The 18,418-nt window shown below is 42.7% G+C and overlaps 2 protein-coding genes across 4 annotated transcripts in view; one reads left to right on the top strand and one right to left on the bottom strand.

Moving 5' to 3' along the window:
- LHX4 (LIM homeobox 4) overlaps window positions 1–18,418 on the bottom strand; it is a 256,618-nt gene that overhangs the window by 202,585 nt on the left and 35,615 nt on the right. The gene's annotated exons all lie outside the window — the stretch shown is intronic.
- Window positions 1–18,418, top strand: part of ACBD6 (acyl-CoA binding domain containing 6) — an 82,848-nt gene that overhangs the window by 44,243 nt on the left and 20,187 nt on the right. Inside the window, exon 7 of one of the 3 annotated variants that reach the window (XM_064664212.1) lies at window positions 2,435–2,476. The exons of the other annotated variants lie outside the window; for them this stretch is intronic. Within the exon in view, the coding sequence (XP_064520282.1) occupies window positions 2,435–2,461 (27 nt within the window). The 3' untranslated portion in view covers window positions 2,462–2,476. Of the gene's footprint in view, window positions 1–2,434; window positions 2,477–18,418 lie in introns of those variants that run through there. 3 annotated transcript variants of the gene reach the window in all.

Below are 18,418 nucleotides of genomic sequence, written 5' to 3'. Positions count from 1 at the left end.
GAAAAAGGGAGAGGGAGAAACTCTGGCTTCCTAACAGGCCATAAACACTGCAGTACCTGCTATTACACATTACCAAATCAGTTAATGTGTAGGCTGTAAAGAACAGTGGGTTAAGTGTGAGGGAATCTCTGGTGACTTGAATCTATTATTTCAGAGCAATGTGCTCTCAGCAGAGGTTCCCTTCACACCTCTGTTCCAGCAACGTCCACAATTCCCATCCACCCCTCCTGCTCTTTGGGTGTTCTCCTGTCTTGTTCAGTTTTGCAGCAGCACCTATGTGCAGGCAGCATAAGAGATCAAGAATAAATTAGGGATTAGGAGGGTTATGAGCAGGTATTGAAGGAGAGAAATGTTATAGACCAATTTTTTTTTTAATTGCCTGTGTTTTAGTATGCTTCTAAAAAGTTAGTCAAACAGCGTGACAGATTTATGCTCTCTTCCATTACCTTTTTAATAAATGTTCTTCCATCTTGGCTCTCTTGGAGTGTGCTAAAGGATTTAGCTGCCCTAAGCAAACAATGACAGTAGTGCTCTGATAGGTGACCTGGAGCAAGTCAGACCAGTTCACTGTGCCTGTAGATTTGCCTTAATACCTTTTTGCTGCCTTATTTTAGTTACCTTTGTGTTATCTATTGTCAAAGTACTGCAGTCTCTGGATCAAAAGGGTCTGCAAGTGTCAACTTATTACTCTTTACTGATAAACAGACAGGTTGGGAGCAGGAGGAGAGGTCTCCTCATTCCTGCTCATTCCTGTAGTGTGCTCAAAACCACTTTAATTCTGGAAATAACCCCACGGCCCAAGACTGCAGTGGTCCAGCCCCTGTGTTTTTTGTTTTTCAGCAGTGCTGCTGCAGTTTCCAAAGGGTGGTTCACTAATGTCACTGAAAAGCTGCAGCCATTGAATTCTCTGGTTGTTCATAATTAGCTCTAATAGCACGTTTGAAAAGAGGTGGTAAAGCAATTGCCATGGGCGAGGGGATACAGAAAGGCAACAGGCTGCTCTGCTTTGTTGAAAAGGGGCATTTGTGTAATTGAATTACCTAAATCTTCAGAGCCAGAGGCCGTGTCAAAGTGGGTGGTGGGATGGTATTTTGGAGCCGAGTCTGAGAACAGCCTTCTTCCACTGGAACTGTTTGCCTTAAATGGAATATGTTCATAACGTAACAGTTATGAAGGAGCTCAGCAACGTGATTATAATTTTCATTTCTAGCTTTAAAACACATGAAGACACAATTTTTCCTTGCAGAGGATGAGCAAAATTGGAACATCTTTTTCCCCTAGAGAGTTTTTCCTTGCAGTGTTTTCTCTGGCCTTGGGAAGGAGATTTTCTGGGATCAAGGGAGGCACTGAATGCGAGCTGTGCAGAGCTGCACCCCAGCAGCTGTGCCATGATATCCTCAGCATTCCCTGTGCCTGGAGCAGCAAGCTGGCCTGGTCAGAGTCCTTATTTTATAGCATCATGGAATGGTTTGGGTTGCAAGAGACCTTAAAGGTCATCTGTTTGTCCTCAGTTTTCTCTGGTGCTGCAGTGCCAGTGCAGAGGAGACAGCAGAAGTCTCCTGGGTGTGAGGTGCTGCTCAACCAGCTTCAGAGAAACTCCTTTAGTGTGTTTGGGGGGACGTTTAGGCACAGTGTGCTGCTTCACTGCTCTTAGGTGGAAGGGTCCTCTTGGGGCAGGGTCTGGACACCTCTTCCTGCAACAACAAGGCAGGTGAGGAGGCTCAAAAAGGAGAGTTCTGTGCCCTGGTGCCAAGGCCCCACGTGATTGCTCATCCTACTCAGGGTATAGGGAGGGGGTGTGTGTATGTGTATATATATGTGTATATATATATATATGTATATATCTACTGCAGGTATACAAATTACTAGTACAGGTCTAAGGAAGATGAAGAACATCACGATACAATAATTGTCCAATGAGAGAGAGAAGGACAAATAGCATCTCCCACTTGTAATGTCAAAACAGTAGACCACAGACTCTCCTCCTGGAGTTGCTGTGGGCAACTTTGTTCCATTTGTGGGCACTCCTTACTCCAAAATAGTAATCCATGTGTTCAAGGCATGCCTTTGGGAATGCACAGGAAACTCTCCTGGAGTGGTTGCCACAGCTGAGCTTACTCAAGGAGTAAGCTTTTCAAGGATAAAGCTTTTCAAGCCTATCTGGCCATGCAAGCAAGTCTTAATACTGTTCATTGTCAGTGGAACTGTACCACTTGACACACAGGATAATTAAGGGCTGTGTACATATCTGTGTGCTAGAGCAGCTGAGTCAAAATTGTATCTAAATATTTTATGATTTTTAAACTGCATCATTGTGCAGTTATCAATGTTATGGTAATAATTTTCTATGCTTTCAGTTTTTTTCTGAAAGGAAGAAAAAGGCTATAACTGATGTTGAGTTTTTATTTGCTGACTTTTCACTTTCCTCGTAAAGGTGCAAAGCACTGCACTGAGACTTTAAACCTCTTGCCAGCAAGTTCCCAGTGGTCATCCATGGACCCTCAGAGGTTTGAGAGGGAAACTTGAGACCAAAGCTGAAAATCATCAGGTTAGGAAATCTCTTGCTAGTGTATGTGGATTTTGTTTTTATTCATACATATACAGCAGTAATTTTGGTGAAAAGCATCTAGTGTCTGTGCTGTCTGCAGAAGGCATTGGTGGATTTTTGGTGACAGTGTTGGATTTTTGTCTTGTACCAATTCGTGCAAAACTACCCAGTCGTATTTATTCACTGAAGTGATGCTTGTCAACATGGTATTTTGAGTTAGATGGATTTTGTTGTTGTTGTTGTTGTTGTTGTTTTCTAAAAGACAAAAAAAGCAGGAGGAGCGTGGTTGTCTCCCCAGGTTGTCTTTTTTCCCATTTCCCTGCCACACACGTCTAGGAAGACAGCAGCTTCCCTCTTCTGTTTGCAGCTAGGACACTGTTGAGTCAGAGGGCTCCTGGAGATGGGAACATGTAGCAGCCATCCCTTGTAATACCTTCACTCACGTCCTCGTTGGGGATAAAAAAAAAGAAAAAACCTTTTCAAATGAAGACAATACAAACATAATAAGTGGCAGGGAAGGTTCATCTCCCTCATGACTCAATCCCTCTCAAACAACATTATTATTGACTGGCCTATTGGTTGCCAAAAAGGAAAATCAATTGTACCAGAAGTAGTTGCTGGGCCACAGATCACGGTACTAACCCGGCGGAGACAGGTTGATTTTTATCAACTATCCAAAGACTAATTTCCACCATTAGCTAGAAATGAAGTAGAAATTATGGATATGTCGAAGATTGCTAAGATTGGTGTTCTGTTGGTTTTGTTTTATTTGTATGTTTTTACTGTTTTCCTGCCTGATTCTTAAAGGGATTGCATCTGAATAGGATGAAAAAGAGCAAGGAGTAGTCAGGCTTGCCTGCCCGTTTTTTGTTCTTTTCAGCCTTGTTCATTTGGATTTCACAGTAAAAATACAAAGTGCTTCAGTCTTTGCACTGGGAGTTGGGCTTTGGAGACATTGCATAGACATTTAAAAATTATGCTGCTCTCAGTAAATGTGTGTCCCTTCCCTGCCTCCTGCACTGAATGTGCATCATGCCCTCATGCTTCTGTGTCTGTAGGGAGATGAGGAATTTGATGTGGGCATCTCCACTGTTCTGACCAAGGACCAAAGGCCACAAGCTGTATCTACACATCTTTGCCCCTCCCCAGTGACGTGGGGGTGTGTCCATGCAGCCCACTACCCTTGCTGCGAGCTGGTGGGTGCAAACACCTTGGGGGTAGGATGCCAGCTGCCAAAGGTCTCTGCTGTTAGGACCATTCTGAGTCTCAACCTGGCTGAGATTAAATAGAAAAATGTCTGAGCCTTTTGCCCTTGCATTTAGTGTCACTAGTATCAGTTTCCCCCTAAATATACTAAAAGCCTGGCTCAGAAAGCCAGGAGGGACCCAGTCCTGTGTCTGATATTGCTGCAGAGGGTTTGGCTCTCAGCAAGCAAAGGATGTCGCAGGTGCTGCTGAACTGACCGCTGTGTGGTAGGGAGGTACTGTGACAAATGGATGAAAACACTAAACAAAGATGAAAAGCAAAGCAATAAGAGCAGATTTATTAACCACAGTAGTGTCCTTCTTCCCTGTACCATCCCTTGTCCTGATCCCTGTCTCCATGTTTCCGTGTCAGCTTTGTCAAGCAGATCTCCAAAGACTCTGCAGGCTGTACCCCTTCAGTCTTGACACTGTTGCCAATGGGTGTGAAAGCCATTAGCCAAAAGAAAGGAGAGATCTGCTTAGTGACAGAGGGTAGCATTCTACATTAAAGCATTGACATGGTGCCAGTCACACAGTTATTACAAGTGGCACAGCTCCATGTCTCTCCTGCGGGTCTCTCTGTGGAATGTAGATTGGCAGCAGGTTGAATGTTAAATGGTCACCACTCAGCAGATGCCGATTTTACCTACTGGGAGAAAAGTCCCTTTCAGCAGAAACATTTGGAAAATATTTTCAGCTCTAAATATATGCCCGAAAAGGCAGAGATTTATCCCTGGTTTGCTCCTCAGCTTCTGAAGACACCTTAAGCCTCGTCAACACAAACTGTAGGTTGTACAGATGTTCCCTTCAGCTTGTGCAGGCTGGGCTTTTTTGCATTGTTTCTTCCAATCTTCCAGCTTGATGTGTCCAGTCTTTGTTTCTTCTGCTCCCTGTAGACATATGAATCACTGCTTCGTGGCTGGTGCAGCAGAGCAGTTGGCACCCTTGCTCAGGCAGCACACGTTCAGTGTTGCCTGCAAAGCAGGCTTACCAGCCAGGAATGCTGCTGCAGACTCCTGTGCTGTGCAAAACCAGGGTTGGAAAAGTGAAATCCAAGAGCTGGTCCTGAAAAACTTAGCAGTGGTCTTTGCTGCTTTACCCTCAAAATCCAAAGCTGCTTTCAGGGTAATGAAAATGCAGGGTTTAAAGCCAGGACTGAGGACAGCAGCATGTTTTAGTGGCTTACTGTGGGACTGTGTGGCTTGTGGGCATCACCTTGTACTGAGGGCTGTGCTGTGCAGAGGAAGGCACGTCCCATGGCCAGTGCTGGTGCAGGAATGCAGTCTGGCAAAAGGCACATAGTTTTAGCTCAGAGAGCGTGAACCACCCTCTGCATCAGGGAGCCTTGTGCCTGATTCTATTCCTGAGCAGCACAGCTCTTCTGTGGTACAATCTCTGCTAATGCTCACAGTAGACAGAAGCCAGCAGCAGCAGTGAGCTTTGGGGTCAGTGCAGGTGGCACCATGGTGCTCTTGTGTGTTCTGGCTTCAGAGGAGAAACTCCTGTTGTCTTCATATGTCCTTACAGAGGCAGGAAAGAGCCTTACCTTGAATGCCTCCCTGCGAGGGCAGGGGATGATCCCAATGCCCCTTGGTCTCGGGGTCATCTTTGAAATAAGCACGTGTTAAAACACCTGTAATTCCTAAAGTCATTGTTGGAAGTGCTTTAATCCCTCATTAAGGTGTTTGGTTAACTGCGCAAACAGGATACCACTGGCAGCCAAGCTGGTTCTTCAGGTGAGCACATCACCCTAGGAATGGTCTCTAATCACCCGAGGAATGGTCTCTAATCACCCTAGGAATGGTCTCTAGCCTTGCTTCATTTCCTATGGCCTTGATGTCACCTCTCCCTGCCAGAGGAATCTCCTCTGCCAATCAGCTCCTTTTCACTTGGGAGAGATGGTTCCTAGAACATCATCTTTTTAGTTCAGCCCCTTGGAAAAGCTTTCCCTGTTTTGAAGAGGTTAAATTCTGCTGCTCACCTTCTCCCTGAGGACGTTTCAATTTGAGAAAGCTTGGCTTTCCTTTCCAAATGGAATTTTGTATTCATCTGTTGTCAGCAGTTGTCTCTTCCAGTTTCCTCTAAAAAAAACTAAACAAACTCCCCTACACAACAAAAACCTACAAAAACCCAGTTCCAGTTGCATCACTGGGGCATCTGGAATTTGCAGTCTTTGGTGCAAAGTACTTTTTTTTAGTTTTCCTAAGATTTTTCTAATGATTTAGATGTTGGGGCAGTAACTCTTTATGCTTACTTTGGTTAGATTTTGAGTAAGATTTTTAATGATTATAGCTGTCTCTTGGTTTCATGGATCGTAAGTGACAGAATGGCATTGAAAATGGAAAGCTGATTTAGGATGCTTCTGTCTCTCAGCTTGTACATGTTAATTCAGCATCCATGAGAACAGTGTCAGTACACAAGACTTCCTAGCTTGGCATCGTGTCTCCAGTGGAAGAGTGAATGCTTAGGAGACAGAGTAAGGTAAGGATACAGTGATAATTTCATATATTTTCCCAGAGTCTGTGGCTTGGAGGCTTCCTGAACCATTATCTTTGCGCTCCTGGATTTTTCTCTTATAAATTTCTCTCATCCTTCTTTGGATTCCCAACCTTTTATGCCAGTGGGAGTTGCGTAGTTTAACTGTGCATTTGCTTTGCACTTGCCACAGTCTTTCCACATGAGAGCCCATTGTTCTTGTGTAATGAGAAATAGTAATTGTTCCCCCAGTTACCTTTTCTGTCCTGCTTTTGACTTTATGGGTCTCCTTCATTCCCCTTGATCACTTCTTTTTCAGACTGAGGAGTTTCATCTATTTAATCCTACCCCATTTGGAAGCTGCTCAGTAACTTTGCTCCTTGTCAATTCTTTGAGTCATTCCTAGTTCTTCCTTATTTCCATTCAGATGAAGGGAGCAGCATTTCTCCCAGTGCCCAAGCTGTAAGTGCAATATGAGCTTTAATGAAGCAATATAATGATGTTTTCTTATTTCCTCTTCTTTTCCCCCCCCAAATGTCTCCTTGTTGTTTTGCCTTTTATTAACTACCACTGAGCTGGTGTTAAAGAGCTGTCCATAGTAACTCATGATCTGTTTTCACAGAGAGAATAGCTAGTTCAGAGCCCATCACTCTGGATTTAGACTGAAGATTGTTTTTTCACGTGTGCATTATTTGGTGTTTATCAGCACTGAATTTCACCTGCAGACTTTTCACCCTGTCACCTTGAGATCCTTTTGCAGCATCTTACAGCCAGGTTCTGGTTTAACACACTTGAATGCTTCACACTCAGCCTGCTTCCCCCGTTCACTTGTGTGGTTGAACAACCCAAGCCCTTGCAACAGGTCCCTCCAAGGGTCCAGTGATCACCAATAATTGTGCAAGCTGGTGGTTTATTCCTGTTCAATCTCTACTTTTGTGATCAGTTCTCAAGAAGTGCAAAGACCTTCCCTCTTACTCTATGACAGCATCATTTAGTAGCCTTTGGTGAGATGGAGCGTCCAAAGGCTTTTGGAGATCCATGTGGACAGGCATCCCCATAGCAGGAGTCTTGGTGGTGCTTGCCTGCATCCGGAAGCAAAGGCTGGTACCATCCTCCCTCTGCCTGTCACAAAAAAACTACTCAGTTGCTCCCTTTTGCAACAAAACAAGTAAATTCTATCCTTGAGTAACCTTCTAGTTTATCTAACAGACCAATAAACTGTCCCAACTTAGAATTCCAAGTTGAAATGGGTCTTCCCACCCTCTTTTGACAAGGCTCAGCTTTGCTGGAATAAAGATTTCTTACAAAACAGAGGCCTGAACTTACACAAAGGTGCATTGAAGTTGTCTGTGGTGTTTGTTCTCGAGTTAGGAGTTGGCTATCTGCAAGCTGGGTACCACTGCTGGAGGCACTGGTAAACTTGCATCATCCAAATCCGTTTCTGCTGTTCCAGCCAGTTAAACATTAAAATGAGTATGACAAATAAGTGTTCCTTTATGGGTCAGTAGCTCCGTAGTATGGCTGTGACATGGCTGGCCGAGACAATCCATTTCATACAGGCCTGGGCAACCCGACATCTTTGGGTATGTAATTGCTTTTGTAGGGAAAGAGAAACAATAAGGATAATGTAGCCATCAGGCCCTGACTCACTAGTTCAGAAACTTCCCCTTGCCAATCAAATTCCTTTGGTATTCAACCCGTCTTAGGCTCGTTCCAAAGGCATTATTGTGATGTCAGAAAATGTCCTGATGGATATATGCATTTTCTCCAGTGTTAGATGTTACCTTCTGGAAGACACTTGGTTTTGTCCACCAGCCAATAAACTATCTGTACAGAGAGCCCTCAGTGCACTCTTTATGGCAACAGACAGGCTTGTCTTGTCCCTCTCCCTCCCTCCCCCCTCCCCTATTAAATATATTTTTTTTCTCAGTACTATTAGATTATTAAATGCTTAATGACTATTGCATTCCTGCTAACTATACTTTTGATGAGCTGCAGTAATAAAACTTTGTAACAGCGAAGCGTGTGTCTGGTTCCTTTATAGGAAGGGCACATTTGGGGAGCTGAAGTAATGGGGGATAAAACTCAATTAATGAATAGAAATAAAAAGAAGTAAATGAGGTAATCAAACTCAGAGAAATTAGTATTGGCAGGCCCTGAATGATGCTCTTGGATGAACAATCTTTCAAAATCCTTCCTTGTATGCTGCTGCTGTCTCTTTATTTATTATTAAAATAACATGATCCATGAGGCGCTCGGGGTGACTCCCAGCCTAGCTAATTCTAATTAATCCAGTCAGGGAGAGCAGCAGGGTAAGTGGAGCAGTCTATCGGATTGAAATTCATAACTTAATTGAGGTCAAAGTCCCGGGTTGGGAGAACAAAAGTCTTTCGCTGGGACCAGGCAGATCAATAGCAATAAATATCTGGCTTGGATGCAAGTAGCTTATAGTGACGGATTATCTGACACTGGCCAGAGGTCTTGGTCTTGTTCAGGGCAAAGTCCTATGGCATCTACAGTGTAGGGTGACTTCGCCAGTGTTCCCTCCAAAACCCTGAAGAACCCTTAAAGAGTTCATAGGAGCCACAGGAGAGGGATACCCATAAAGAAGTCCATGTGAGTCATGCTGAAATTTGGATTTGGTTTCTCAAGGTGTGGGTGTCTCATCACTAGCACAAGGGTAAGCGTCACATTAGTGCTGATGGAGGCTGGAAGAAGTTGCTCAGGCTTACAGGAACTTGGAGCTAAATCACATCTTGTCCAGAGAAAGACCTTTAGGACCGGGGGAAGCTGAGCAGTGGATTGATGGGCTTTATGCCAAGTCTGTATTTATAGTGTGTTTACATAAGAGGAGAGAGGAAGGTTGGAAGAGGGAAGTGTAAATAATCATTAAGGTAGGTTTGTAGTGTGAGAGAAACTAGCAGAGGCAGATGCAGTGTTGCCTGTTCTTCAGAAAAGCGGCCACTGGCTCTGCTCTGACCTCCAAAATGTTGTGTTCAAAGAGATTTGCATGTGCTAATGATGGCTGGTTTCCCAAGCACTGCATGGCTTTGGGTGTTGACTGCAACACTGATCCTTTAACTCCTAAGCCAGGGAAGAAGCGTGAGGTCCTGGCCTGGGATCTGTGCACACAACCTTTGCTGAGAGTGGGCACTGAAATACTCATCAGTACCAGCAACTGAAGAAGCTTCTCTGAACTTTTAAATAAGCAGGTACTTCAGCTAGAGTTCAGTATTAAAATGCAATCTTCACCCAGCCTGTTATTAATGCAATGTTTATGCAGATTTGACTGTTCTGCTCATATCCTCTTTGCAGAGGACAAATACTGCTGTGGTCAGCATTCAATACATCCCTGATGGATGTTGTTCTGCCAATGCACTTCAACACAGCTTGGAAGAGAGATGGAAACCGCAGCTTGGACACAGCCAGTGACTTAGTTTGACATACCTGCTCCTCCCATTAACAGTGCATAAGTCTAAAGCATCTGTTCGTGTCCAGCTTGCCAAAATTGTTCAAAAGATCTCTTCAGCTCCACGATTCAGATTAGATGTGTAGGGCAAACGCCTTGGCTGGTCAGGTGTCGGGTTTTAACATCTAGGTTTCTGTTGCATTGTTGGTGCACTCCTGCTTCATTCCTGCCCAGCCCAGACAAGAGCAAAACAGTTCCTGAGGCTGTTAAACAGCGCAAACAAAGCTGCGTAGGCAGCTGTCATCAGGGGAAGAGCAGGGTTGAGTGATTTATTTTGTTATATGTAAAAACTAGCAGAAAAATCCAAGTGCTGAACAATTCACCACTTAACACCGAGATGCTTGTGAGCAACACATGTCCTGAATATACAGAACTTTGAGATGGGTGTTTTCCTTTAGCTTGAGTTACGGCTCTGCTAATGTTTAGGAGAAAAATAAATTAAAATAAGAATGTTACCATTTTTTCCTCTTCATAGAGCCACACCTGTGATGCAGACCTGCTGTTTGAAATTTTCAGTACCAGCAACTGGTACCTTTAAAGTGCTTTGGCTAAACTTTGGACTCCCCCCACCTGGGAGTGGTAGTGTAGCCATAAAATTAAGTGGTAGCTTAGTTTTATTTATTAGTGAGAGAATTTGCTTTTTTTTTTCAGCTGAGAGGAATAACAGAATCTGTCCATTCAAAAACTGGGTTACCACAGTTATATATGTTATTAAAAAACATAGCAGTAGATGCCCAGATCTGTAGAGTCCCTGTGGATTCAGTGAGGAAATTCTCCTTATAGCTCTTTTCAGAATCGAGTTCAGGTTTCTAATTGTCCAGTTTTGCTACAGAATCCCGGCGTGACCTTGAACAAGTCACTTGATTTCTTTCTGCCGTGGTTTCCCATTTGGGAAATGGTGGGGCAAATAATCGTTTTTTATCTCATGGATATAACAAGATTATAAAAATATGGTACTTTTAAGAACCTCAGAAAACTGATGAAATGAAATTAAACAGATCTTGCAGCCCAGATAAAATGAGATGAAACAAGCATGAAACTATTAGTGAAAGAAATGTTTCTTTATCTTCTACAAATAAAAATGCAAAGTGATTAAGTGGGTCTTTTCTAGCTATTAGCAATAGCAGCTCTAGCCAGCTGACTTCTGCCACCCTTGTAAATTAATTTGCAGGGTACAGTCCTGAATTTAGTATGCTCACAATAAATACCCCTAAAAATGTTGTCACTGTCTCTGATGCACGATATTACTGCCACCATAGTACTGCAATTACTTGCCCTGCAGATAAAAAGTGGCTGCTCTAAAGGAGATGCTCTAACATGACAGTTTGCAAATTTCTTTTAATTGATTTTCCCCCCCCCCGTGATATTTCCTTACTTTACTGAACATCCAGCAGTATTTTTGTGAGGCGAGGAAAGGAATGGGAATAGCATTAAAGGTTATTCTTATCCAGGACTGGTCTGGAGGTCTTGACACGTGCTTGGCCTCAGCCAGTGGCCATGTTACATCTGTGCAGAACATTTCAATTTACTTTTTCTCTTTTTGTTGTGTTTTTTTTTTTTTTTAACTCAGTTTTAATCACGTTCAGACTGCACAGATGAAATCTGAGTCAGAAGCCAGGTCTGCCAAAGCTGCCTGGTTCCCTCCTCTGTGATGCCCTATTCCTGCTGCTATTGTCAGGATATTTTCAAGCAGTGCTCACAGATTACATGTTAATTTGGCTTCTGAAGTGGTATGAAATTGAGCATTACACTTTGAATTCCAGTGGTCAAACTCTGAAGAGATTTGTAAAGCTACGGCTCAGCAATTGCAAATGATCAATTTTTCACAGCTTAATGACCAACTGCTTGTTTTTGGAATGCTGGGAAGTGATCACATACCCCCGTACCTCCAGTGCTAATTGCAGAGTAAAAGAGGTTAATTTAAACCATGAAGGCTGTTTCGATCTGGATGTTTCACAGCAGCAGGAAAACTCAGAGCTGTGGTGACTTTAAATCATTCATTTCACTTCTCAGGTGGAAAAGTTAAGTGTGGACGTGGTCAGTTTGTACTCTTCAGCTGATACAAAACAACTTGCTAAGCCCAGTCACTTGTGATAAACCACGTGTAAAGATCATAAATATGTACTGAGTCGAAGATGGAAGATTATATAAATTAGTCATTTAGACCTGGTTTAAATCACTGGGTTTGTTGGGGTTTTTTGCCTGTCAGCTCAAGGGTTCCTCTTGTGCCTGTGTAAATTGTAAGTCCAGGCATCAAGCAAGAACAAAGACCACCCCTGTCCCAAAGAGATCATCTTGGCATCAGATGCAGTACAACAGGTAGTGCAAATGGAAAAGCTGAGTGAATGGAAGTAAGAGAATAAAACAGAGATCAGCAGAAAAATGGTATTCTTGGCTCCTGGCTTCCCCAGGTGATGCCAGACAGCAGTGACATGGAGGGTCATTGCAGAAGGAGTCTTACTGAGGATTTAAAGGATGATAAGGTGTCATTACTGAGGACTTCTGATGAAGGATAAACACGTGAATTCCCCACTCAAGTCAATGGGACTTTTATTGGCATTTATCTTAGGGCTGAGTGTGTCCCTTGCTGTGATCAGTTAAAAAGTACTCTACAAGTGCTGCATTTTATCAAGTCCATTGGGAGAGAAAAGTCAGTTATGGGGAAGAGATTGGAGACTTTTCGTAGAGAAAAAAAGAAAATAGCTTCATTTGCATAGGAATGTGCACAGTTGTACCCCATGCAGAAAATGTTTCCTCCAGGGATAGGGTGGTTTAAAAACACAGTCATCCAGCTGCAGAATTGGTTCTGATTCAAGCAGCACAGCATTTTTGGATGGATGATGCTTTCAAACCTTGTGCCCAGCTACTGAAAACACCTGGTATGCTGCTGGTCTCCAGGATGTCATCTTCCACTTAAACATTGGAGTTTGCTCTTTCTAAACAGAGAATATCTGAGCAATATTCCCTAACTGGAGAAATGTTCCTCTAGATTTGCCAGCCACAACCCATCTTGTGGCTGCTTGTTGGCCACAGATGGTCCAAGAGATCAGAAATATAAGATTATGTCGGGGGTGTCTGGTGTGCTTTTAGCAACACTCCTCATTTCCCAAATACAAGCAGATTAGTGGTTCCTTTATCGTGCTGGCTTTCAGTGTGTTAGGCAGGAAAGGTTGCTGCAGCTCTGGAGAAGGAAGAAGGCAGGAAAAAAAGGAGGGTTTTGCCATCTTTTGTAGGCTAAATAAATTCTCTTGAAGATATGAGTTCTAGTTATTGTTGCTGCCACCAACTTTACATCCTACTATAAGCCTAGGAAGTTATATTTAAGATGCAGTGTCTTGGCCAGGTGTGGGTTTTCCAGCTGTCTTCCAGTCCAGCAAGATCCTTTTTACTTCTTCCCTTTTTAAAATACTCATCCAGTTTTCCCCCTCCATTTCTCTCATGTGTCCTTCATAGCTACTGGGCAGCTACAGGTCTACAAAATGTTGGGTGTCCTCTCTTTGAGGAAAAAGAAAGAAATGCAGTAAATTTCTGATCTTTAGCACTGAGGGTTCTGTTCTGCTGCTGCTGCAAAAAAAAAATCCTGAGCAGTGCTTTAGCATGAGATTCAGAAGGTTTCAAAGAGACATCAGTTAAACCTGCCTGCTCAGTGAGAGCCAACAAGTGGATCTTTCAGATGTCTGAGTGTTCCCTGGGGGTTCACATTATTAATATCTGCCTTATGACAAGGTGGCTGTGCTGATGCCAGGCTTTTTTTCCCAGCCGGCATGATTAATTTTTCCTTCCTTTCTTAATATCTCCGAGCCAGATGCTTCTAAATGTCCTCACAGGGGTGTATTGCTGTTCTTTAGCTGCTCCTCCTTCCCCCCACCACCCCTTTCCAACTAATTCATATAATGGCTCTGGAGATGCGTTTTGTAGCGTCACAAAAAGCAAAACTTTGAAAGCCTCCTGAGGTGACGGACTTGACACGTGCAGATCTGGCCTCCCGACGTTCCTGGTGGGTTTGAAAGCTTCCTGCCAGGTAGCCTGTCAATAACGTTCCCCAGTTCAGAGTGGTGCTTATTTGCTTAGCACTTTACAAATTGTATCCATGCAGAACTGCTGAAATGCAAGTATTCCTGGTGGGCAGAATGACAGCGGGGTGTTGCACTGACGTGTCTGGAGAAAGGAAGTTTTGGCTGAGGAAAAGGAGGAGCACTCGTGTTATTTATGGGAAGTGCTGTGCATCTTCAAGCACTGATTTATTTTAAAGGCTTCAAAACGTCGTGATACTAAAAAGGTCTTTGTTCTGCAAACAGAAATTAATTCTCCTTGTTCCACAGTGCAGCTGCACGGGTTTGAGTGGCACCAGCTTGGGGAGAGAAGAGCTTAGCAAACTCTATAGCAAACAGCTTGTTCCTCAGATGTTCCTACAGCCAAATCTATCTATTGGTTTCCTCCAGATAACAGATTCGTGGGTTTTCTGTACTTATCCATGGCTGTTCTCAGCCGTTAGTGCACTCACCTGCATCTAGGGGATTTTTTCCTGGAGGAAGCAAAACCCAGAAGGAGAATAGTTATGGTAAATAAATTAGGATTTAGTTGCTTATTTTTGTATGTGTTAATATTGTCTCTGTGAGGTAAATCACTGGAATTAATGATGAAAGTCTTAATTTAAGAAGCCTGGAAAATAGTGTTTCTTAATTTCTTACAGGGCAGGCTAAAATCTCCTCAGATCTTTGAAGTTCTGCTATATTTTTTTGCAATTTAACAGTGAGAAAAGGTGTGATATAAAGCAATGGATTTGCCAGTGCAAACAGAGCTGAAATTACGGGAATCAAGTCTTTACTTTCAGTCTCTTTTTTTTGTGGCAAGGTGATACTAAGAATATCCTCGGAGTAAGGATGCTCTTCAGAGTATCCTAAGAAAAAAGCAGGAGGACTCATACAGCTTTCCTTTCCATAACAGACAGCTGGCCATTTAGCCATGTATCAAGCAGCCTCAGACAGCCCTTTGGCCCACAGCAGCGTGGGAATTAAGTTAAAATTAACCTGAGTTTGGAAAACAACTAGCACCACTTTATTTGTCCATTTAATTGAATTATATGACGCTGTGTAAGTATGCTGACCCACAGACGTAAATTGCTCCACCCTTCCCATTTCCCTCCTTAATTCTTTCATGCTAATGGAGCTGATGGGGATGTTGACTGCACAGATAGAGAGAGAGAGAGGGAAGGAGGCTGGAAATAAAAGGGACTATTCCAGCCTCATGCAGACCTTCCCCTTCGGTGAAATGCTCTGAGTGTCACAGCTGCAGTAACTGTGCTGTGATCTTTGTTGCCATTAAGCTGATTATATCCACTGAAGGATTCATCCAACTAATCCCACGATGCTGCAACCAGTTGCTTTATATTTAAACACTATTTTTATTTTCTTTCTAAGAAGTAAAAGTCAGTTCACTGACTTTTGATCAGGCTGTTACAGGGACCCACTTTTTGGTGTTTGGTTAATGCAGAAAAATAAGACATATTAATGGGCTCCGTGCATTGATGGATGTGCTCAGTTTGGGCACACATTAGTCTGGTATAATTTTAGGTGGGTGTACTGGGAAGGTGCTGTGTATCACTGTACCTTTGGCACTGCATCATTTTGTGGTTTGCCTGGGTGGCCAGACCATACAGGCAGCAGCTCTGCATCTAAGAGTGACTCTAATGAGGGAGATTCTGACAGGTTGGATTGATTTAATTGATTTAATAATCAATTTAAATCTAGTTCTTGGTTATTTTTCTAAGGAAAGGTTGATTATCATTGGTTAGTAGTCATTAAAATATGTTCATTTGCAGCTAAATATAGCCTTTATAGTAAATTTAGTTCTTCGTTTGCTAATCAGATACACAATGTCTGTCCGTGTTTGCTTAATTATGTAGTTTAACCCAGTCTATTCACATTCTTAATTTTTACATTTGAATCAGGCTGGAAAACAGCAAATGAAACGTTTCTTCTCTGATAGACTATTAGTTGTTTTGTTTTGTCTTGTGCCCAGGTACATATGACTGGAATTAGAATTTAAAAAATTTTTACAAGGAAATTTTCAAATGCTTCTTAAAAATAAATTAAAATCACATCATACATATGATGGGTTTGGTTCTGAAGAGAAAAACTAAATAGAATTTTCTTTGTATTTATGAATAACATACTACTTAAAGGAGATGATGGCACGTTCAAGTAGTCAACTTTCCTCCTCAAGTTTTGTTAAGAAAATCAAGGATTTTAGGAGCACCTGGAGAAGACAATGGCCTGACATAGGCTTTAATTCTGTCATTAAGTATTCAGTGTTTGATAAAGTTTGATCCTCTTTTTTCATGCTGTCTGTTGTCTGCCCTGAGACTTTGGGCTGGACTTTGGCTGCCTAAGCAGCACACTTCCCATGTTCCAGGCCAACTGAGAGTGGAAAGAACATGCCGTGCATTCAGCAACATAAATTATAGAGAAGTGTGCCTAAAGCCTTGCCATGACTTTCCTGCAGGGTTCTGCAGGATTCTCCTAATTTCTTGTCTTCTAAAAGCTACTCCTTCAGATTTAGTGGGTATTTATCACTCAGACACTTTACCTTTTTACAGTTCTCCCACGCTACAGGCACGGCTGTTGTATACAAAAGCATATGATCGTTCTTTCCATTTTCTCAGGATTTTAAAGCTAGTAGATCTGTTGTCTCATACTTAATTTTTATCCATTAGTAGTCCAAAGCTGGTCTAATAGCTCAAAAGAACAGTTATAGAGTGACTTACCTTCTCAGTAGGTTTGATTTGATTTAGAAAGTAGGTATCAGGTGTGTGCTGCTTGAAGACATGTATCGTTTCTCACTTGAACTGTAGGTATTTTATGGAATTGCATTCTTTTGGGCTATCACTTGGGGTGCTCTAACTTTGGATATATTAGGGAAGTACTTTTTATTTTAGCAGAGAAAAAAAGGCATTGAATTTCACCCTTCCTAGGCCATGACTATAACCAGCATTCTTTGGTTTCATAGGAGCTTCCAAAAAAGAATTGCTTCACAATTCCAAGTACAACTTCTTGTATAAACTTCAGGGTCCCATTAGAACTTGTGGAACAAATGATAGTAATTCCTTTTAGATTTTTGTATTCAACACATAATTGTCTCATTGACCAAGACTTGTAAAGCTGCCTGAGAGTGGTCTTTAACAAAAGTGGAAGAAATCTGAGGATAACCATCCAGAAGGCAGGTGCCAGCCCAGTCATGGTGGGTTTCCATAGCAGCTGGGAGAGTTTCAGTTCTCAGCTTATGGTTTTCAACTTAAGTGTTTCCTTTCCATATTACTAAATGAAGGCAAGAATCTCACTAGATGTAGGCTTAGGTGAAGACAGATCTTTCAAGAGGGAAGAAAAATTGTGGGAAAGGACGGCATGTCCTGATAGTCACAGCATAGCACTGGGAGCTCAGCATCCTGAAACTAATCCTGGCCATGGGTTGTGCTCCTCATTTGACCTTGAGCAAGTCCGACAGTGGGGTTTTTTTGTGTGTCTCAGTTTCTGTAACTAACATGGGAATACTATGTGCATATATCCCTGGGTCTTGCCTAGATTAATAAATCAATATTTGTAAAGTAAGGCTTGATAAATGCTAACTGTGTTAACACGTGTACTTCAGCCTTGCACAGAACTTTGGGAATGTGCCTGCATTTCTGCTCTGTGAGTGGATAAGGTATGTGGGGGCTCTGGGCTGGGGTGGTCAGCAGTGAGAGAGACAGGTTTGGGTCATTTTCTTCCTCCCAAGGGACTGCCTGTAGCACATATCTGCAAGAAGGTCTTGAATACAACTTTTCCACTTAACATGCTCCCCCATCACCCACAGTCAGCAATGAGATTAAATTCTGTGCGACTGCAGAGGACGTTGCATGATTAAAATCCTCTTTTAGAAATTAATATGTACCGTCGCTCCGCAGTACTGTGCCTCCTCCCGGAGAAGGGTATTGTCTCCTGAGCACTCAAGGTGTGAAAAGCCACCCAGGGAAGCTGTCTATCTTTGAATTTTATGCTGTTGCACAGTTGCTCTGATGGCAGCTACGACTGCATAAAAATCACAGGGACTTCTCCCTTCACAGGGTCACGGGATGTGGGGTGAGTTTTGCAGAACAATTAACGGAATACGAAAAGGAGTGTGGGAACTACAAGCCCTGGTTACAGGACTTCAAGTTCTGTAGGAAAGGTTTGTCTTAGAAAAGGTTTCATGAGGGAGAAGGATGGTCAAAGTCAATATTCACCCCTTCTCCTTAGGAAACATCTCTCATAACGGGGTGTTCTGGAGAAGAAAAGCAAACAAAACTTTGTCCTCAGATATTGCCCAGCTCTTCCTTACCTTGCTGCCTGTATCAGCCCAGAGAAATACAGTAATCAGTGCATTTGTAGATGCAAATTGAGCCTTCATTAGGCATCAGACATTGATGCAGCCCACAGAAGGGCTTTATACTTGCCTAAGCTTAGCAAATTAGGTATGCAGGGCTGCTGCATTTGGTACAAACTGAAGCTCCTGCGCCATCATTTCCATTCTGCTTTAGATGCTGGGAGGCTTTGTGGCATGACCAGGAGGTGCAGTAAGGTGATTTGTCCTGGATGGAATGATGGCTTTCTGGAGGAGCTCTTCAGGAAGCAGCATAGTTGAATATCCATGTTTAGCATGGCTAGG

The sequence above is a fragment of the Pseudopipra pipra genome, chromosome 9 (genome assembly GCF_036250125.1).
Source record: "Pseudopipra pipra isolate bDixPip1 chromosome 9, bDixPip1.hap1, whole genome shotgun sequence".
Classification (NCBI taxonomy): domain Eukaryota; kingdom Metazoa; phylum Chordata; class Aves; order Passeriformes; family Pipridae; genus Pseudopipra; species Pseudopipra pipra.
Note: the sequence above shows the minus strand (reverse complement) of the source record. Positions and strands in the feature narration are given on the sequence as shown.